Source organism: Mesoplodon densirostris, chromosome 1 (genome assembly GCF_025265405.1).
Source record: "Mesoplodon densirostris isolate mMesDen1 chromosome 1, mMesDen1 primary haplotype, whole genome shotgun sequence".
Taxonomy (NCBI): Eukaryota; Metazoa; Chordata; class Mammalia; order Artiodactyla; family Ziphiidae; genus Mesoplodon; species Mesoplodon densirostris.
The window spans coordinates 27,201,722-27,224,404 of record NC_082661.1 but is presented as its reverse complement, the minus strand read 5'-3'; the positions used below and the strand labels follow the sequence as shown (position 1 = coordinate 27,224,404).

General features: G+C 41.5%; 1 protein-coding gene across 1 annotated transcript; it reads left to right on the top strand.

The window, feature by feature from the left end:
* The first annotated feature begins 1,513 nt into the window (after positions 1–1,513).
* AS3MT (arsenite methyltransferase) lies at positions 1,514–18,147 on the top strand. Its single transcript, XM_060095661.1, is given in 12 exon segments — positions 1,514–1,685; positions 1,888–1,928; positions 2,192–2,319; positions 3,567–3,658; positions 3,661–3,713; positions 4,455–4,591; positions 5,629–5,698; positions 6,836–6,917; positions 8,303–8,434; positions 8,764–8,906; positions 10,974–11,108; positions 18,040–18,147. Coding segments are annotated over 12 exon segments (1,293 nt in total).
* Positions 18,148–22,683: the final 4,536 nt, after the last annotated feature.

Below are 22,683 nucleotides of genomic sequence, written 5' to 3'. Positions count from 1 at the left end.
TCAGACCAGTAACTTCCAAGGTGGGATGTGTGGAGGTATTCACAAGGCCATCCTTTGAGGTAAGGGAAGAAAATATCTGTGTATATTTATTTTTTATCTTAGAAAGAGAAAATTAGCTTTGTGCTAATGTTTAAAATATGGCTTGATATGAGATATCTGACTTGGCCTACATAGCATACCTATCATTTAGCAGGGGTGATATTAAAAACAAAAAATTCTGTGGCTGAAGCACTGACCAATCAGAATGAATGATGGTCACAAGCAGTCTGGTCCAGAATCAGCCCTGCACACTAGATACCTGAGGAAAACTGGGAATAACTAAATGTAAGTTGATGGTGGTTTGTTTTACTGCAGTTTATCTGTGTGTGGTTAAGTGGATTTAAGGCTTATCAAATGATTCTTGTGAATAACCACAAATTGAAGATAATATAATAAAACAAGCACAAGTGAGCAAGTAGAAAATGATAGAGCCTTTTCCTTAACCTCCCACTAATCTGTCCTTTCAAGATAAAGTTACCATTTTAACAATGAGTGAGAAAGTGACAACTTTTCTGAAGGAACTAATTTTATGGAGAGAGTGTTTTGAAAACTAATATTTTGGAGTGTTTTCACCATTAAACAATTGCCAAAAACCAGATATCTATAAAAATGTATTTTTACACACTTAATAGAGATATTCTAACCTATAAAATATTCCAACAAGGATCATTTCCATGGGTTTAATTTGTTAAAAATATAAAAATATAACACCTTCCTCTTAACATTTAACAACAACTGATTGACATCTGGGAAGATTATTATTGTCAGATGAGATTGAAAAATGAGTATAATTTAGTAAATCTTCCATTCAGATATCCTTTCAGTTGAAACCCCATATGGCCTTACTATCCTAATGAATAGAAATTCTTGTTATAACCACAAAAGGAAATAAGGTATTCAAGTGTAGGAGTGTAGAAATTAATTAAATTAAATTTTTTTTTCTGCAAGATGAAATGACAATACTTAGAAAACAAGTGAATTGACCAAAAAAATACTAGAGGTTAAAAATGAACTTAGCAAAGTTGCTTTCCTAAATACAATTCGAAATAGACTGAGATTGATTGATATGGAATCATTGATATGATTCCATCACTATGACATTCTGGGAAAGGAGGGAGAACAGATCTATGGTTGTTTAGAAGCTGGGGTGGGGAGATTTACTATGCAAAGGAGCAGGAAGAAACTTTTTGGGTAAGAGTCTTGATTGCGGTGATGTATATACCTTGTTAGAATTCACAGAACTGTACACTTTATAAAGAAAGGTGAATTTTACTGAATGTAAATTCTATCTCAATACACCTGACTTTAGAAAGTAGACTGAGGAAAGGTGAATTCATTCCCAAAGGGGGCAAAAATCAGTATATACGTGGGTGTTCATACGAGCGTTATAAAATGAAAATCACAGTGGAGCAATAAAGGAAGGTCCTTGATAGTAAGAGCCTCTTCCTGGTTGGAAAGACCAAAGACAGCCAAGATGACTTTGGGCACACTAGGGCCGGAGCGCGAGGTGAGGACTCGTGGTCGGACTGCGCAGGTGGGTTCCTGCCCGGGGGCGGGGCCTCGGGAGCGCTGGGCTTCTGGAGCGCTGGGCCTAGAGAGCCGGCTGCTGAGGACCCAAGTCTTGCAGTCCGGAGGCCGAGGAGACAGTGAGTGTGGTCCCTCGCCTTCCCGTCCGCCCCCGGGGCAGGCCCTCTGCCCCTAACCCTGCTCCCCCCACCGCCCACCATCACCACCCCCTGCGCTTCCGCCTGCCGCCCGCCCCTAGACCACCCCTCAGTCCCGGGGCTCCCCTCCCCCATGCGGGCTCAGCGCCCTCGCCTTTAAGCTGCCTTTTCTCCCTCCCGGCAGTGGCTACCACCCGCGACGTTGAGATCCGGAGGGACGTGCAGGTGCCCGCAGTAGGGCCTATGGCTGCGGTGGAGCCTCAGCTGAGTGGGAACTTTAGGCCTTTGGAGGCCCGGCCTGGCCCGCCAGGATCCCTGGGGTGGGGCAGGGCCAAGTCCGGGCTTAGAGCTTTGTAGCGAGAAAAGGCTGGCCAGGTCTGGGGGGGTTGGAGGGGGGTTGGTGGGGCGTATGGGCGCCTCCACCCTGAGGACACCAGCTCCAACTCTTCTTTCCTTACCCCTCACCCCACCCTTGGCCCCTGGGTCAGACCTACTACGGGCAGGTGCTGAAGAAATCAGCAGACCTCCAGACCAATGCGTGTGGCACTGCAGCCAGGCCAGTCCCTAAGCACATCCGGGAAGCCCTGCAGAATGTAAATGAGGAAGTATCCTTGAGGTAAAGTGCCCTGTGCTGCCTCCATGAAGACCCCAGACAGCATCTTTCTCAAAATATAGTGATGCCAGGTCACTAGGGAATTAACCCGCCTCCTCCAATTCATGGGGCTTGCCTTATCTATTATAAAACTGGTAAAGCACAGCACTGATCGATCCTCTTACTGCTCTGTTGAAGAACTTCCAGTGACCCACACACATTCCCCCTTTACTCACAGGATACATTCACACTCCTTGGACCTGACATTCAAGCCTGTCCAGGTTGGCCCTCCCTTCCTAACCAACCTTGGCTCCCTCTGATGCACTATACTACTCTAGCCAGACCTTTCCCTTCCTCCTGCCATCAACACTGCCAAGATGATTTCTGCCTGCCCGGCATGAAGTTGTCAATCTGGAATGCCTTCCCCCTGCTTGCTTTCTTCCTTTTTTAAAAAATAATTAATTTATTTATTTTTGACTGCATTGGGTCTTCATCCCTACGCGAGGGCTTTCTCTAGTTGTGGCCAGCGGGGGCTACTCTTCGTTGTGTGAGGGTTTCTCACTGCGGTGGCTTCTCTTGTTGCGGAGCACGGTCTCTAGCTGTGCGGGCTTCAGTAGTTGTGGCACGTGGGCTCAGTTGCTCCGCGGCATGTGGGATCTTCCCAGACCAGGGCTTGAACCCATGTCCCCTGTGGCAGGCGGATTCTGAACCACTGTGCCACTAAGGAAGCCCCCCCTTCCTTTCTACCTTCCAAATCCTACCTACCCAACACCTCACTGATGTCCCACCTACTTTGTGAAGCCTTCTTTAATCCTTGGGCACCACTTCCCCAAACCACTATAACACTTACTTCCTGTGCCACTCAGTTTGTAAATAAATCATGGAAAATGTTTTCTGTGTCTGTGTTTTATCTCCCTCGTTAAATACACTTAAGGGACAGAATTCTTGTCTTACCTTTCTTCTTCAATAACTAGCAAGTCCTGGACCTGCATAATATGCTCAGTTAATGCCTAACAAATATTTTAGTTGGTTTATTTGTCTTAGTACCTGGTACAGTGCCCATCAATTCAATGGTAAACAAAGTGGATAGAGTCCCAGCCTTCATGGAGCTTCCGGTGTAGTGAGGGAGACCAAACATCTAAAGAGAAATTGAATGAATGATGGAAGGAAGGAAAGGAGGGAGGGAAGGAGGAAGGATTTATAAGATTTAATGGTTCCACATCTTCTCGTCTCTAGAGGGAAAAAATGTGTATATATTTTCTATTTCCCAGATATTATGGCTGTGGTCTGGTCATCCCTGAGTGTCTGGAAAACTGCTGGATTTTGGACCTGGGGAGTGGAAGTGGCCGAGACTGCTATGCACTTAGCTGGTTGGTGAGAAGGGACATGTCACTGGAATAGACATGACAGAAGGTCAGGTGAGGCAATTATTTCAAGTACAAGGAGGAAAAAATTCTGAAAAGCATTCTTTTAGAGATAAAGTTGTTTCCTTGTGACTCTTCAAGGATAATTTAAGAAGGGTGCTAAATGCAGTGCTCGCTTGTACCACTACTGCTTCCTGACCTGGGAACCGAGAACTTTGACAATTAGGGGCTTCTCTGGGAGAACAGAGTCAAAGGTTTGATCTGATTTATGAATATCATGATGACTGAATGGAGTTTGATCTTTTCCTTCTTTCTACCATCTATCCTGAAAGATTTTCTTACTGAATGAAGAGTTTATTCAAATAAAACCCATGTATCAAACAGGGGGTTTATGCCCCATTGAGTTGTCCCACTCTGTAGTATATCCTGCATGCCCAGATGAACCTTGTTTACATACCTAAAACATTCTGGGGGCAGTATATTCCATTAGTAATAGGAAACTTTAGGAAAAAATTAGTGCATTCAAAAATGTTGATTATCGGGGGCCTCCCTGGTGGCGCAGTGGTTGGGAGTCCGCCTGCCAATGCAGGGGATACGGGTTCGTGCCCCCGTCCGGGAGGATCCCATATGCTGCGGAGCGGCTGGGCCCGTGAGCCGTGGCCGCTGAGCCTGCGCATCCGGAGTCTGTGCTCCACAATGGGAGAGGCCACAACAGTGAGAGGCCCGCATACCGCAAAAAAAAAAAAAAGAAAAAAAAATGTTGATTATCAAATCTGTTTTTTTTTCTTCCTTTAGGTAGAAGTGGCTAACAAGTACATTGAATATCACATGGAAAAATATGGCTTCCAGGCACCCAATGTGACTTTTATTCATGGCTATATAGAGAAGTTAGGAGAGGCTGGAATCAAGAATGAGAGTTATGATATTGTTATGTAGGTCTGTGTCCTTACTATTGTGAATATAGCCCATTTCCTATTGAACACACGAATGTCACCACTTTTTGCTGAGTGGATTCTTATTTGGGGGGTTAAACTAAACTTAGCATAACTTAATAAAGGGATGGAGCTGGCCTGGGGCACTTGTAGTCCACCAGCCACAGAACACACTAGCCTGAGAGAGAACGTATTTTATTATTATTATTATTTTTGGCTGCGTTGGGTCTTCGCTGCTGTGCACGGGCTTTCTATAGTTGTGTCGAGCAGAGGCTACTCTTCATTGTGGTGCGCTGGCTTCTCACTGCGGTGGCTTCTCTTGTTGCAGAGCACGGGCTCTAGGGGCTCGGGCTTCAGTAGTTGTGGCATGTGGGCTCTAGAGCACAGGCTCAGTAGTTGTGGCGCACAGGCTTAGTTGCTCCATGGCATGTGGGATCTTCCCAGACCAGGGATCAAACCTGTGTCCCCTGCACTGGCAGGCGGATTCTTAACCACTGTACCACCAGGGAAGTCCTGAGAATGTATTTTAAACTTAACCGTGGTTTACGAATGAGCCCAAAAGACCAGCAAGACCAATGAGTCTGCTTATACAATATGTTATCTTCAGTATTATTTTCATGGCAAATTATAGGATTCTGTGTTGCTGTTTTTCCTCTGAATTATCAAATCATGCCTTAATAAAGCTGCCTTTGAGGAACTTAGCCTATTTACATGTGGCATAAGAAATGCCTTGTGCAGTAGGCATCTGGTCCCAGGTCATTTTGTTGCATGATCAACATCAGGGCAGAAACAAATAAGAAGCATGCCTCAGAATTTTTTCTGCACACTCAAACTTGCTAACAGTTTATTGAGATTTCAAACACTCTGTCCATCTCCCTTATCTTGGGACAAAGTTGAGTGTGGGGAAGAGAGGAGGGAGGTGGGAAGAATAGTGTAGCTTTGAGAAAATGGTGGGAACCACCTTTAGGGACTAAAAGGATTTGAAGGTGTCTAAGTAGTCTGCAGATGTGCTTGACATTCTGTCTATTCTTTTTTAGATCCAATTGTGTCATTAACCTTGTACCTGATAAACAGCAAGTGCTGCAGGAGGTATATCAAGTGTTAAAGGTGAGGGGAAGAGGGAGACCAGTGGTCTTTGAACATCAGTGAGAGCACATGGGATATGTCCTGTTCTGTCCCCTTGAGCTGAGAGCTCAAACTCTCCATTTCTCCATTAAATTAGAAAGAGTGGCAAAATGTGGGAGTGACAGGAATACCCTAGATATGAATTTGTCTTCCTCTAGATTTCAAAAGGTGATAAATCTGAGAGTCATGATTGTGATTGAATATGTTAAAATTTGCTTTCTTGGCTGCTTTTTCTCCTGCTTGCTGCTGTACATAATCCTAGAATAGCATCTGCAGAGCTGCGGGGACCTTTGGACTGACTACTAAGGTTATTTTGTATATACTTTCCTAGCATGGACAGCGTTTCTCAGGGATCCTTATTTTGTATCCATCAGGGCTCCAGATCTTTGGGAAGTTAAGGAAGATGGATCTTTTCCATTAACTACTCTCTTAAAGGAAAACTTGCAGGAGCTCCACACCCTCTATATGTATCATGAGATGTATCTCTTCATGACAGAAGATAGAAGATTATGAGATTCTTGGTTTATAGGGCTGTTTTAGAGATCAAATAAGAATATCTATGTAGAAATGATTTAACAATGTCTTAATGAGTAGGCCATTGTATAGACCAGCTCACTGTTTTCAGCAGGGTGTATGTGTAGAAGGTAGAGACATTACTATAGAATCTAGATGTCCATGCTCTTGAAATTAGCTGAATAAAATCTTAAAATTCCTGACCACTCATATGCCTGAGATTTTAAGGACAATGTTTTAAAAAGATAATGTGTTATTATAAAAATAAATAACAACATTACCAAAGTTATATAATTTTTAAAGGAGAAGAGTTTATGAATACTATTTACTTCTGTTAGTTCTGTAACAACCTGGGGTTGCTTTTGCTTCAGATTGGTTAAGCTTGGAAAGTTATTTTATTACCTGTTGAGTGAGGCACTGAAAAAAATCTTGGCAGTTGGCTATGATTATAACTAGGGAGGCAGCTAGCAGTTATTTGTCCAAAAAGGGTCAGCTCAAGAACTTCTGTTGTTTTTTTAAAACTTGATTTTAGCCCCTCATTCCTTTCTTTGCTATCTGGGACTAATGTAATCTTTAACCTTGTTTGGATTAATTCTGCTGCTTCAGCACGGTGGGGAGCTATATTTCAGTGACGTCTATGCTAGCCTTGAATTGCCAGAAGAAGTCAGGACACACAAAGTTTTAAGGGGTAGGTTTTTGTGTTTTATTTTGTTTTGAGGCAGATACTCGTCCAAGTACAGAGTTCCATCCTGCTAATATCCAGGATGAGGCTGTGTGATGTGGGAACATGGGATTAGTTCAGGAGGCTTAGGTTCTGTTCCTCCTCTGACACAAATCTGGTATGACCTTGGACAATTTAATCTCTTTGAGTCGTGTGTTCCGTACTGTAAAATGTAGGTAATAATTCAATCTGCCTTATAGGGCTGTTATGAAGATTAAATGGGATAATGAATGTGAGAAATTCTTAAAAGCTCTAGTGTGGAAAAAAAAAAGAAAAAAAGCTCTAGTGTGGAAATGATGGCAACTGCTCCAGAGTTGATGCCTCCTTAATTCCCCGTGTTCTCATCATTATTGTGTTGTCGATTCCTTTACTGTCATTTTCATGGAGTCTCTGGACGTTGAGGAGATAAATGCTTGTGTTTGGTCAGTCTGGTTATGAAATCAAAAGTTCTTAACTTTTAAAATAAATTATGTTAACTTTTTTCTTATTATACAAGAAGAAATGGATATTGTTAAAAAGTTGGAAAATAGGGAATTCCCTGGTGGTCCAGTGGTTAGGACTCTGCAGCGGGCCCGGGTTCAATTTCTGGTCGGGGAACTAAGATCCCGAAAGCCATGTGGCGCAGCCAAAAAAAAAAAAAAAGTTGGAAAATACAAAAAGAAAAAGTTACTACTAAGCACATAACCCAGTAATAACTTCTTTTAATAGCTTAGTATACACACTTTTAGGGTTTTTTTTTTCCTGTGGGTGTGTATAATAATATTGGGAGTATGCTGCCTATAGAATTTAGTATTCTAATTTTATTTAGCATATTTCCTAAGCCTAAAACTTAAAATTTTTTTTTAAATGTTTGTATTATACAACTGTATTGTACAGCTGTACCATAATTTATTTGACCATTTCTCTATTGGTGATGATTTAGATTATTTCTAATTTGTTGATGTAATAAATTTAAAAACTGTAAAATGCCTTATGAACATTAATAGTAATTACTGTTCTAATAGCAGATCATTATGAGATTAATCTGGAACTAAGAGGCAGTTTTGGAATTTTTCTTGTATGTTTTTTTACATAACAGTGCTTTTCGGTATGTGACCTAATACATACATGAATATTATGATTGATAGAACCAATATATTAGTGACTGTCCTGAACAGTGATTCCCAGAGACCATTAGCTAGCATATCTGGTTTCAACCATAACTTTCTATACCTTGGGGGACACTCAGGTCCTTCTCCTATTTTTCTAGAACCTATGCCTTAAGTAATACCATAGCCTAATCAGTTATACAGAAGAATAATTCCCTTAATACCTAGTTGTATTCGTTGATCTGTGATTTTTCTTTTTTTTAGGTGAGTGCCTGGGTGGTGCTTTGTACTGGAAGGACCTTGCTATCCTTGCCCAAAAAATTGGGTTCTGCCCTCCACGTTTGGTCACTGCCAATTTTATTACAGTTCAAAACAAGGAACTAGAAAACATGATCGGTAAGAAACAGCAGTAGGGACTGTTATAACTGCACCCTGAATGGTTCAAATTTGGTGATTATCAAGTGTCTCCTGAGTGAGTCTCATTGAAGGAGACTTTGTGTCATCTGGAAATCTCCATCTTGTCTCCTGTTTAATGGCAACCTCCCAAAGTTTGGCATTTAATAAAGCACTTTGAAGTTATTCAGTAAATAGAGTGATGTGCCCATAAAGATAATTGATGGCATGCAAAGAAGAAATCGTCTTTATAATATTAAGTCTTCATCTGCTGAGCAAACCAATAGCCGTTGGAGTGCTGGAGATGAACCATGGGTATATTCTGTTTTTAGGTGATTGCCGTTTTGTTTCTGCAACCTTTCTCCTTTTCAAACTCCCTAAGACGGGACCAACCAAAAGATGCCAAGTTATTTACAATTGAGGAATCACAGGACACGAGAAGGAACTAATATTTGATGCAAATTTCACATTTAAGGTAAATAAGATTTCCGTGACTTCCAGCATTCTTTCTATTCTTTCCTTTGCTCCAGGAACCTTTTCTTAACCTTGCATTGCTTCTCACTTTTCTGGCCTTGGTGTATGTGTGTTTGTCTATATATATACACACACATATACATATACGTATATACATTTTTGCTGAACCATTGAAAAGTAAGTTGCAGATATCATGACATTTTACCTTTAAATAGTTCAGCATGCATCTCCTAAGAATAAAATATTCTCCTACATAACCAAATACCATTGTGACATCTAAAAAACTTTTCTATGAGAAACGTCATTCAGGCATCAGATTAATGGAATTATAGAGAAAGAGGATGGAAAAATAGGAGAGGACTGCATAACAGTATTTCAGTTGTTTAATTGTATTGTGGAATTAAGGATTGTTAGTGTTTAATGATGACATTGACATTTCTACTACTCTTTTTAGAGTAGGTTTTGTTTTCTCAAAACAGAGACATACAGGCTTTGGAGTTAGATACCTGGTTTCAAATTCTGGCTCTGTTATTTATTGATTACTCAGGTAAACTTGAATGTGCCACCAAAATTGTTAGAGATGCAAGTTGCTCCACTGTAAAAGTAGGGATAATAATACCTACATGGCAGAATTTCTATAAATATTAGCAATAATATAGCAAAACATTGGTACTGGGAACTCAGTAAATAGAAGATACAGTCATTATTTGCTCCAAAGGTGGAAGAACTTTACTGTTTCCTTCATCTGATTTTTTTGTCTAGATAGCATTTTCAGATTTCTAAAATACGCCCTGGTGCAGCAGAGCCATTAATGCTTTTTCACTGATACACTGCCACTTGCCTGCTTCATTAGATTCACAGGATCAGAGTGGGAAGGGCCTTTGAAATCATTACTCTGGTCTACTGGCTTTCAAAACAACATTTCTAATAGCAGAATTATTTTTTATTGAGATATAATTGACATATAACATTATATTAGTTTCAGGTATACAACATAATGATTTAATACTTGTATGTATTGCAAAATGATCACCACAGTAAGTCTAGTTAATGTCCATTACCATACATATTTACAAATTGTTTTTTCTTGTGATGAGAACTTTTTTTTTTTTTTTTTTTTTTTTTTTTTGCGGTATGCGGGCCTCTCACTGTTGCGGCCTCCCCCGTTGTGGAGCACAGGCTCCGGACGCGCAGGCTCCGGACGCGCAGGCTCAGCGGCCATGGCTCACGGGCCCAGCCGCTCCGCGGCATATGGGATCCTCCCAGACCGGGGCACGAACCCGTATCCCCTGCATCGGCAGGCGGACTCTCAACCACTTGCGCCACCAGGGAGGCCCGAGAACTTTTAAGATTTACTTTCTCAGCAACTTTCAAATATATAATACACTATTATTAACTAAAGTCACTATGCTGTACATTATATCCTCATGAGTTATTTATTTTATAACTGAGAGTTTGTATCTTTTGATCCACTTTAGCCATTTTGCCCACTCTCTAACCCCCCCAGAATTATCTTTTTCAGCAAAATTTTATTTAAAAGATCAATACTTACTATGTGTCCATCATTGCTTTATATAACCCCAGTATCTGAAGGGATACAAGCAGAGTTTATCTGATAGGAGCAGGGATTGGACAGCTCAGAATCTCCTGTGTTCGCTCCTGGTTCCCAAGGCGTAGACCCTTTACACACCTCCCAGGCACCCTGGGACTCAAGGAAATACACTTTAAAAGCCACTAGTCCAAAGCCCTCATTTTAGCAATGAATAAGGTGAAACTCAGAGAGCAGTGGTTTTCTACATTTGCCTCTGAGCAGAGACTAGACACTGAAGCCACGAGTGCCCTTTTTTTTGCACTGTCACCAAAGGAAAACTGATAACGACACTGGTCAATTCCATGTGGAAATAAGCATGAAGCTAGCAGCAAGGTCTGAACATGAGAAAATACTTATGTCAAAAGGTATAGTCTCTTTATCTTGAGATATTGCTCATTAGTAGAACTTCAGGGTGTTTTTCTTCTATTGAGACAAAAGTGGCATCTCTAAGAATGTGTTTTTCATGCTACCCTTCAGAAAGATGAAACTGTTGAAGTGGACGAAGAAACAGCAGCTATCCTGAAGAATTCACGATTTGCCCAAGATTTTCTGATCAGGCCAATTGGAGAGAAGTTGCCGACATGTGGAGGCTATACTGCTTTTGAAGCAAAGGTTTGCTCGGCTTTCAATTCCCTAACCTCAAACAGAGAACTATTTAAAAAATCGTTATGGTCACCACAGACTGCTAAAGCAAGAAACAAAGCATTGTTCTTTTAGTTGGCCACCATAACTTATTTCTAGCATTTTTGTACCTATAAAATGATTTACCTTCATAACTTCATTTTCCTGGGCTTCCCTGGTGGCACAGTGGTTAAGAATCCGCCTTCCAATGCAGGGGACATGGGTTCGAGCCCTGGTCCGGGGAGATCCCACATGCCGTGGAGCAGCTAAGCCTGTGCACCACAACTACTGAGCCTGTGCTCTAGAGCCCGCAAGCTACAACTACTGAAGCCCGTGCGCCTAGAGCCCGTGCTCCGCAGCAAGAGAAGCCACCGCAATGAGAAGCCTGAGCACCGCAACGAAGAGTAGCCCCTGCTCACTTTTTTTCTTTTAATAAATTAAAAGAAAAAAGAAGCTTAAAAAAAAAGAGAAAGAAACCATAAAGGAAATGACTACATAAAAATTGAAAACATCTATTCAGGAAAAAAAGCAACTAAAAAGATAAATGAGAGAAAATATTTGCAAAATATAATGGACAATCTCTTATAGAGCAATTAAAAAATGAATATCACTCTAATAGAAAATGGTTAAAGGAATTATTATAGGAAGTTCACAATGATCTATGTGAACATTATAAATTTATATTTTCTTTTAGTACTTTTTAAAAATGAGATAAAATTCATGTAACATAAAATTCATTATTTTAACCATTTTAACGTGTACAATTTAGCAGCTTTTAGTATATTTATAAGGTTGTGCAACTATTACCGCTGTCTAGTGCCAGAAAACTTTCATCACCTGCAAAAGAAATCCCATGCCCATTAAGCCCTAATTCCCCAATCTCCCCCTCTCCCACCCCTGGCAATAACTAATCTGCTTTCTGTCTCTGGATTTGCTTATTCTGGATATTTCATGTAAGTGGAGTCATACACTATGTGGCCTTTTTTGTCTGGCTTCTTTTACTTAATATAATGTTTTCAAGGTTTAGCCATATAGCAGTATTTCATTCCTTTTTATGGCTGAACAGTAGTCCCTTGTATTAGGGACTAAAAATGAGGATAGACCTCATTTTTTTTTTATCCATTTATTAGTTGATAGACATTCAGGTTGTTTCCACTTTTTGGCTATTGTGAGTAGTGTTGCTGTGAACATGCCTGTGTATGTGCTTCATGTACTTGTTTGAGTAGTTATTTTCAATTCTTTTGGGTCTATATCTAGGAGTGGAATTGTTGGGTCATATGGTAATTCTCCATTTAACTTTTTGGAAAGCCACCAAACTGTGTTTTACAGTGGCTGCACCATTTTACATTCCTACCAGCAGTGTACAAGGGTTCCAGTTTCTCTACATCCTTGCCAACACTTGTTATTTTCTGTTCTGTTTTGATTGTAGCCATCTTAGTGTGAAGTGGTACCTCATTGTGGTTTTTTTTTTTTTTTTTTTTTTTTTCGGTACGCGGGCCTCTCACTGTTGTGGCCTCTCCCGTTGCGGAGCACAGGCTCCGGACGCGCAGGCTCAGCGGCCATGGCTCACGGGCCTAGCCGCTCCGCGGCATGTGGGATCTTCCCAGACCGGGGCACGAACCCGTGTTCCCTGCATCGGCAGGCGGACTCTCAACCACTGCGCCACCAGGGAAGCCCCTCACTGTGGTTTTGATTTGCATTTCCCTAATGGCTAATGATGTTAAGCATCTTCTCATGTGCTTGTTGGCTGTATAATTTCTTGACCACCTGTATATTTTCTCTGGAGAAATGTCTTGTCCTTTGCCTGTTTTTAAATTGGGTAATTTGTCTTTTTGTTGCAGAGTTGTAAGAGTTCTTTATATATTCTGTATACTAGACCCTTATCACGTACATGATTTGCAAAAACGTCTCCCATTCTGTATGTTATCTTTTTATTCTCTTGATAGTGTCTTTTGATACATAAAAGGTTTTAATTTTGATGAAGTCCAGTTAGTTTTTCTTTGCTTGTGCTTTGGGTATCATCGCTAAGAATCTATTACTTAATCCAAGGTCATTGAAGATTCTTCTAGTACTTCCATGGTTTGTTTTTCACATTTAAATTTTTACTCCATCTGGAATTTATTTTTTTAAAATGCTAAATTCCTCTTTTCCTTTCCTTTTTTAAAATTAATTAATTTATTTACTTTTTATTTTTGGCTGTCTCAGGTCTTAGATGCGATACACGGGATATTCCTTGCAGCACCTGTGCTCTTCGTTATGGCGTGCTGGCTCCTCTCTAGTTGTGGCGTTTGGGTTTTTTCTCTCTAGTTGTGACGTGTGGGTTTTCTCTCTCTAGTTGTGGCGCACAGGCTCCAGAGCATGTGGGCTCTGTAGTTTGCAGCACACGGGTTCTCTAGTTGAGGTACGTGGGCTTAGTTGCCCCACGGCATGTGGGGTCTTAGTTCCCTGACCAGGGATCTAACCTGTATCCCCTGCGTTGGAAGGTGGATTCTTTACCACTGGACCACCAGGGAAGTCCTTTGAATTTATTTTAACATAAATATTCAGGTAGAGTGTCGCTATTTTTCTGAATATTAACTAGTCAAATTTTCCTATTAATTCATTTCTCTGCTGTTTTGGAATGCTAATTTCTATCATATCTAATTTCTTAAATGTATATTTGAGCCAGTATTCCAGCATATTTGAAAATGAATATTTTCTAAAATGTCTTAGATTCATATTTAGAATTATTCTAGTAACTGAAATACTGGTGTAGCATTTTTTAAAGCATTTTATCACAATTTATCTCAGGTCATCTCTCACAACTTCCCTGTGAGGAAGGCAGATAGGTAGTTTTAACAGATATTAGCATCTCTCTTCCTCTTATTTACTTTTACCTTTTCCCCATTCATGCTAGCATAATTATTTTATTAGTCCATTCATTCTTTTATAGTATTTTATTATTTAGAACAGGCTTAGTGATGGATTTCAAGTCTCTTTTGTCTGATAGAACTTCCTTTTAAAAAAAATTTTTTTTTAAATTTATTTTATTTATTTATTTTTGGTTCTGTTGGGTCTTCGTTGCTGCACCCGTGCTTTCTCTAGTTGAGGTGAGTGGGGGCTACTCTTCGTTGCGGTGCTCAGGCTTCTCATTGCAGTGGATTCTCTTGTTGCAGAGTATGGGCTCTAGGCACGCGGGCTTCAGTAGTTGTGGCTCGCGGGCTCTAGAGCGCAGGCTCAGTAGTTGTTGCACACGGGCGTAGTTGCTCCGTGGCATGTGGGATCTTCCTGGACCAGGGCTTGAATCCGTGTCCCCTGCATTGGCAAGTGGATTCTTAACCACTGCACCACCAGGGAAGCTCCTCTGATAGAACTTCTAACATTCACCAAAGTCATTACAGTGATGCACCTCAAGGCACTGGATGTTGGAAGCTCAGGGAAATAAGCTACTGATCTTGCTGGGGCAGGGTGGTGGCACAGCATGGGGTTTAAGTACACAGGTCTTGGAGTCAGATAGACTAGGTTCAAATCTTGGCTCTGCCACTTGTGTGTGATCTTGAATACCTTACCTAACCTCCCTAAACCCTCAGTTTCCTCATGTGTAATGGGGAGGTAATAATCCCTTTTTTCCTCAGGTTGTGAGAATCAAATGGAATGATACATGTAAATGTTGGCCAATGCCTGGCAAATAATACATACTCAAGAAATAGAGGTGGTTATGGTTATGGACTTGTATTTGTTAATATTCTTGGTCCCTTGGAACCGTGTTCTACGTATTTGAGTTCTGACCATCTTTGCAGGATTCTTTTATCATTCTCTCATAAACCCTTTCTCCTGAGCTCAGAATTTCTGTAATCTTTTCTCCATGAATTTTACTTTCTGTTGTTTATATTTCATAGAAATTTTGGATACGTGGGGCACATATTGATACACAAGTAACTCTTGTGCCTTTTCCTCCCCCCCATTTTGTTACCTCACAAGCAGTCTTTTTTTTTTTTTTTTTTTTTGGCCACACTGGGCGGCTTGTGGGATCTTAAGTTCCCCAACCAGGGACTGAAGCCGGGGCCCTGGCAGTGAAAGTGCCGAGTCCTAACCAGTGGACCTCCAGGGAATTCCCAAGTAGTCTTTTTTTTTTTTTTAACATCTTTATTGGAGTATAATTGCTTTACAATGGTGTGTTAGTTTCTGCTGTATAACAAAGTGAATCAGCTATACATATACATATATCCCCATATCTCCTCCCTCTTGTGTCTCCCTCCCACCCTCCCTATCCCACCCCTCTAGGTGGTCACAAAGCACCGAGCTGATCTCCCTGTGCTATGTGGCTACTTCCCACTAGCTATCTATTTTACATTTGGTAGTGTATATATGTCCATGCCACTCTCTCACTTTAAGAGTAAAGCTTATTGGGAATTCCCTAGTGGCCTAGTGGTTAGGATTCCAGGCTTTCACTGCTGTGACCCAGGTTCAATCACTGGTTGGGGAACTGAGATCCTGCAAGCCAGATCACTCTCCAAAATGGTAAATTTGTAGTTGAGGAATTGGAGACAAGAATCCTGGGGCCAAAAAAGCCTGGTATGTTCTTGTTTGGCCACTATTACCAGCATGAATCAAGTCCAAGCTGTGTAGAAGCCACCTCTAGAGGTAAAGAGCGATTTTCTTTCTTTGCTTTATTCAGTTCTTGAGAACTCTGCTATTGTCAACCCTTCTGTGTTTCTAAGGAGGTAACTTTTGGGGGGAAAGTAGAAAAAACAAGAATTCTGACTTTTCAGGCCATTACATTTCATGAATGTGTTATTGGTCTTTTGAAATTCTTGGTATTTCACTGATAACAAAATCTTGCTGGTCAGAATCAATGTTTATCTTGAAATATTTTCATCATTCTAATTCTCCTGTACCTGGTTTCCTGAATCCTGGCTCTAAAAGCTGTCAGAAAATTAGTTACAAGTAAAGGAAGTCTTTTCCCCAGCCAAAGCACTTCCACTGCACTCTGGCTGGGAAACTGTAGTTAAGTGAGTTTGCTTCTGCAGGAGATGATTTTCTACTAGCATAGCTCTCCTAGCTAGCAGCACCTCACGTGCAGGAGCGTTCCTGACCTCAGGCTGGAATGCAACATTCTACATGTTTGAACTGGTTTATCATAACAATCTCCCATCTGTCCTAGCGTATTTCTTTCAGCCTATGGTTGTGCCATTGTCTTGCCATCAGCTCCACGTTTCTGAAATGGGAATAATTGACACTGAAGGAAGATTTAAAGAATGAAACAACTGTGTGTCCTAGAAATATAACCTTGTGCTCTCGGGGGAGGACATTCTTATCTTTTTTATGGAGGACCTTAATGATAGATTCCTGAGTACCGTAAGCAGGCGGCATGTAGGGAATGGCTTGTATTTTTGTCTTCCTATCAGTTACTGCAATAGAGGAATGAAAGTACTGCTTGTTACTGAGGGTTGACTCGATAATGACTGTTTTTGAGAAAGCTTTTCTTTTTTCTTCTTCTCTTCCTCCTCCTTTTTTAATTCTGAGAAGAAAAATGTATTTTGCTATTTAAAAGAATTATGTTATTAAAACACTGCAGCATCTGAAATGATGCAAATAGGAGGTGTGCTATGTACTGTCTTGCTCCAGTTAACAGTCGTGGTTGTAATCACATGACAACAGCAGTAATAGTATAGAGGACCTAGCCTTTACCGAACAGTTAATATGTGAAGGCACCACGTCATTTACTCTTCACAATACCCCTTATCTTCATTTTACAGATGAAGAAACAGGCTCAGAGAGATTAATTTGCTAATCCAAGGTCACACAGCTAGAAAGCAGTGACTCTGAACCCACGTCTGATTCTAGAACTGACATTCTTAACCAGTATGCTGCACTACCTCTCCGTAGCTATACTGTTCATAGAAGCACAAGATGTTGGTGCTGGAAAGGACTGCTTGTCAAGGTGTCCCACCTTTTATTTATTTCAAGTCTTGAGAGCTTTTTGGGCTGAAAGCATGCATTTGGAAGTGATATATCACTTGTACACCCTTCTATTTGCAGTGACCACCAATAAATAATAAGAGTGTAAATTCATGTTTAATGAATTCACTTTCATTATTTAAGGTGGCTTGTTCATACCCTTGAATTCCAACCTTTTTGCCTGTTTTTTCTCTGACCCCGTTGGCACTGCTGGTGGAGGTATCTCATTTGAAGATGAAAGGAGGAAAAATAAAGATTGCCGTCTTATCTTTTGAAAATTCCACTTACTCTGCCCTGAAATCTTGCTGGTTGTGGTTGGCAATCTCAACATCTGAACATCAGCAACTGCTAATGAGGGTCCTGGTATCTGGGACTTACCTCCTTCTCTTGCACACGTTTCTAGAGATTAGAGTAAGGGAAAGGAAGAAGTTTCAGCATTTCAGTAGCTCAGTTCCAAAAAGGTAAAAGGCACAAACAAATGGGAATCCCATAAAATGAAACAAAGCAGAATCAACTCTCTTGGCCCCAAAGGGAACACCTTTCCAAAGCTGTAAATGAAGTTTACCTTGAAAGTAGTGATAACTTGATTAGAAACGTCAGGAAAAGACAGCTACTTTTATAAGTTAGTGACTGATGCTACTCCCAGGACCTCACAGAATTGTAAAATTTTTTTTTTTTTTTTTGCGGTACGCGGGCCTCTCACTGTTGTGGCCTCTCCTGCTGCGGAGCACAGGCTCCAGACGCTCAGGCTCAGTGGCCCAGCTGCTCCGCGGCATGTGGGATCTTCCCGGACTGGGGCACGAACCCGTGTCCCCTGCGTCGGCAGGCGGACTCTTAACCTCTGCACCACCAGGGAAGCCCAGAATTGTAAAGTTTTATCCTCCTTCTAGGTAAATCAACCTAAGTCCAACTGAAATGTTAGTGTTTGGGTCTTTTGAAACATCTTTAACTTTTCCTTTCATTTTGGTTTATCTTTTGACAGGATATAATCACAGATCCATTCAAGCTTGCAGAAGGGTCTGACAATGCAAAGTCCAGAAGTCTCCCTGAAGCTGCCAGCGGCTGTTGAGGCACAGAGAAGTGCTGCTAAAACAACAGCTGACCAGAAGACAGTGGGCAGGAGGTGAAAGAATGAGTTACACATGTCTTAACCTGCTCTTCCCCACAGCCCATACCACAAGAAAGAATAAAAGGCAAAACTCCACCGTATTTTAGATAAAAATTAGTGAATTATTTTGACAAAGTATTGATTAAAGGTTCACAGCAAAATCATCTAAAGACTAGTTAAGCAGTTTTTCTCTTAACTGAGTCTGGTGCCACCTAGTGGCCAGAAATGGAACTGAGAAGCAGTCTGAAAGCCTGGCTGATGGGCAAGAAAGGCTTCAGAAATAACAGTTGGCCAAGGGCCTCAGGGAAAACATCTTCCTTCTGACCTGCATAGCACCTTTTGGACTTTTCACCATGTTTGCTCATTAAACAGAGCTCCTACTGAACTCATGCTAATCATGCCAAAATATTGCCAAATCAAATTTGGTAGGAGTGCTCTTGAGGTAATTGGTCTTTTAAATCAAAGTTGTTTTTTTTTCTTCTCTTTAATGTGCAGTTGAATGAAGAAAACAGGTAATCATTTTTTGACCTCAGTTTACCCTAATGTGTGATAAAATAATGACCATCTGCAGTAAATCTTAACCGGATCAAGAAAAGAGTTTGATTTTTTTTTTTTTTTTTTTTTGCGGTGTGCGGGCCTCTCACCGTTGTGGCCTCTCCCGCCACGGAGCACAGGCTCCGGATGCGCAGGCTCAGTGGCCATGGCTCATGGGCCTAGCCACTCCGTGGCATGTGGGATCTTCCTGGACCGGGGCACGAACCCGTGTCCCCTGCATCGGCAGGCGGACTCTCAACCACTGCGCCACCAGGGAAGCCCAAGTTTGATAATTTTTAAAAGATAAGCTAGGAGATGTAAAAATGGTGGGTTTTCTTTTCCTTTATAAGGTGCCCTGGTTAAACTTTTAGGAAAATATTAAATTTAGTTCTAGTTTCCATAGTTAAAGAAGAAGATTGAGGAATATTTCAAGGATGGTTATATCATTAGAAATTAAGAGCATTAAGGGAAGGTTCAAGAGTGAGTAAATAAATTGAAGACCAGTTGTACCTGAAGACTTTGTCAGGGGCACAGAAAGTGTAAGTCATATATAAGCCATGGTCCTTGTCATCAGGAGCTGATAGTTCAGTTTTTAAATAACAGCCTTTAAGCAATGAAGAATTTTAATAAGAAAATCTCAACTAGTCGCTCTGAGCTCAGTGCAAAAAGAATAAGAGGGGAGGGACTTCCCTGGCGGTCCAGTGGTTAAGACTCCGCGCTTCCAATGCAGGGTACGTGGGTTCCACCCCTGGTTGGGGAACTAAGATCCCATGTGCCACATGGCATGGCCAAAAAAAAAAAAAAAGAAGGGGGAAATTGGCATGACCCAAGAAATTTTTTCATTAGAGGTATGGGAATACAAGAGGTCTTGTAAAACATTGGAATGAATTTTACAGGACAGACCCCTCTTTTAACAAAGCTGTTCAAAATGGAGAAATTCTCAGATTTCTGAGTGGGTTCAGCTATAGACCCTAACTTATTACTACAAAGCGAAGAAAGGGCAGATGGTATCTTTTAAGCCCGATTCATCTATGTGACCTTGATTCTAAACAGTGCTTTCTTGGTTCTAGAGTTCAATATCTACCCAATCATAACCTACTTCAGTGACAGCATTAGTTAGAATGGTACAGCTGGGATTAGGTATACTTTACTATTCATGAATGCTCGATGGTCCTGCGAGGGGAAAAGATGAAAAGAAAGGGTGTTCTGGTTATTTGGTTTATTAGGCTTTTCAAAATTTATGAGGAAGAGGTATTAGCCTTTTGCTTGTCATTCTGAACTTCTCAGTTCCCCCAAAAGATGTTGAGTGATGATATTGGGCTAGAAATTCACATTGTTCTTTTCCTAAGAATAACATACTTTAGGGCTTCCCTGGTGGCTTAGTGGTTAACAATCCGCCTGCCAATGCAGGGGACATGGGTTCGAGCCCTGGTCTGGGAAGATCCCACATGCTGTGGAGCAACTAAGCCCATGCACCACAACTACTGAGCCTGTGCTCTAGAGCCCACAAGCCACAACTACTGAGCCCGCGTGCCACAACTACTGAAGCAGGTGCACCTAGAGCCCGTGCTCCGCAACAAGAGAAGCCACCGCAATGAGAAGCCCGTGCATCACAACGAAGAGTAGCCCCCACTCGCCGCAGCTAGAGAAAGCCTGCACCCAGCAACGAAGACCCAATGCAGTCAAAAAAAAAAAAAAAAAAAAAAGAATAACATACTTTATACATTATTTTCATTTATTAAAAATATACATTTTGGGCTTCCCTGGTGGCGCAGTGGTTGAGAGTCCACCTGCCGATGCAGGGGACACAGGTTCGTGCCCCGGTCCGGGAAGATCCCACATGCCGCAGAGCGGCTGGGCCCATGAGCCACGGCCGCTGAGCCTGCACGTCCAGAGCCTGTGCTCCGCAACGGGAGAGGCCACAACAGTGAGAGGCCCGCGTACTGCAAAAAAAAAAAAAAAAAAAAAAAAAAAAAAAAAAGGATATATATATATATATATATATATATATATACATTTTAAGAATTGTATTTAGGGCCTCCCTGGTGGCGCAGTGGTTGAGAGTCCGCCTGCCGATGCAGGGGACACGGGTTCGTGCCCCGATCCCGGAGGATCCCACGTGCCGCGGAGCGGCTGGGCCCGCGAGCCATGGCCGCGGAGCCTGTGTGTCCGGAGCCTGTGCTCCGCAACGGGAGAGGCCACAGCAGTGAGAGGCCCGCGTACAGCAAAAAAAAAAAAAAAAAAAAAAAAAAAGAATTGTATTTGATCTGGAATCTAGAAAAGATATATATTAGACAATATAAAATTAAAGTAGATATGTTTTACCCAGAGAAATGCCATAAACAGTTATTTAAATATTCAAAAATAGGTGAAATAGACAACTAGGAATATTTGATCCTTATGAGAGTGGGAGGCAGTATGGAATGATGATTAAGAGCAAAAAGCTGATGCCAAACATTTTAGTTTTTTCCCTCTTAACTCTGCCATTTAGCATTTTGGCCTTGAGAAAATAATTTAACATCTCTGTGCCTTCGTTTCATCTGTATGAAGTTCTCTGAAAGAGCACGTGGCACATGGTTTAGATTATTATTAGTTTAGATCTACTGATACATGGTTGCTGCGAGCCTGTGATGTCAGGACCAGCTAAAGACCAATGCTTCTTTTGCTGCCAGGACGTGGTTTATGAAGCTGCCTGTAGGTCTTTTGACAGCGGGCAGCTTTACCTCCAACATTTTATTAGAACCATTTTCAAATATACAGAAAAGTTTAAAGAATTATAGTGATGACCCATTTACCCACCACCTAGATTATATACTTGTTAACCTTCTGCAATCATTTAATACGTTTTAACATCATATTTACTAACAGCAGTGCCATAGAAACGGGCCTAATTCTTCCCTTGCCACAAACCTTTTTCAAAAGATATTGGACTTAAAGAGTTAAAGGAGCAGATTTTCTCTTAATTGATCATTGTATCAAATACAGTATTTTCAGTGCTTCATTATCACAGGGGGAGGATTTATTAAAAATCATGGAAGGGCCTCCCTGGTGGCGCAAGTGGTTGAGAGTCCGCCTGCCGATGCAGGGGATACGGGTTCGTGCCCCGGTCTGGGAGGATCCCATATGCCGCGGAGTGGCTGGGCCCGTGAGCCATGGCCGCTGAGCCTGCGCGTCCGGAGCCTGTGCTCCGCAACGGGAGAGGCCACAACAGTGAGAGGCCCGCATACCGCAAAAAAAAAAAAAAAAAAAAAATCATGGAAGCCTGTAGAGGCTTTTCAGCTTACCTACTGGGGGTAAGTAGCCTAAACAGGACCCCTACCCCCACACCCCTTCAGGCACACATGGCTTTAAAGGTCATGCCAAGACAGCAGCAGAACCCTCTCCTCTTACTGATTCTTGGCCTTTCTTCCGATGGCTCCCAAACTTATTAGGTTGGGAGGCCTATTACATGAGTTCAGCAAGAATGTGAATGTCGCTTGCTGTCAGGTTCTGCAAGGATTAAGTCTTCAGCTACTGCTGCCACTGATGACAGTACACCCTGAAGGGAATTCAGGCTGAAAAACAGGATGAAGCACTGTGTGCTTTGGAAAAACAGGTCCCTTAGATACTTAGATATATCTCAAGAAAAAATTTTATGAACCCGATTCTTACATCTTTACATACATGGAAAAGCACTAAAATGATTAACTGAGATATCTGTTCCTTGTGACTAGCAGTAACCTTTCTCTGAGATGTATGCTTGATTACACATACTCCCCAGACAAAATCATCTGTACACTGGCTTCTCCCCCTAGCTCTTTAGAGCAGTCCCCCCAGAGCTAACAAGAGGCTGATTCCCAGGCTAGAGCCCTCAGTAAGACTCTGAATAAAACTCAACTCACAACTCTTACGTTGTGTATTTTAAGTCGACATTTTCATTAAGTCGCTAAATATTAACTATGTATCTACTGTGTACCAGGCACCATCCTAGGCCTGGATTGCTAA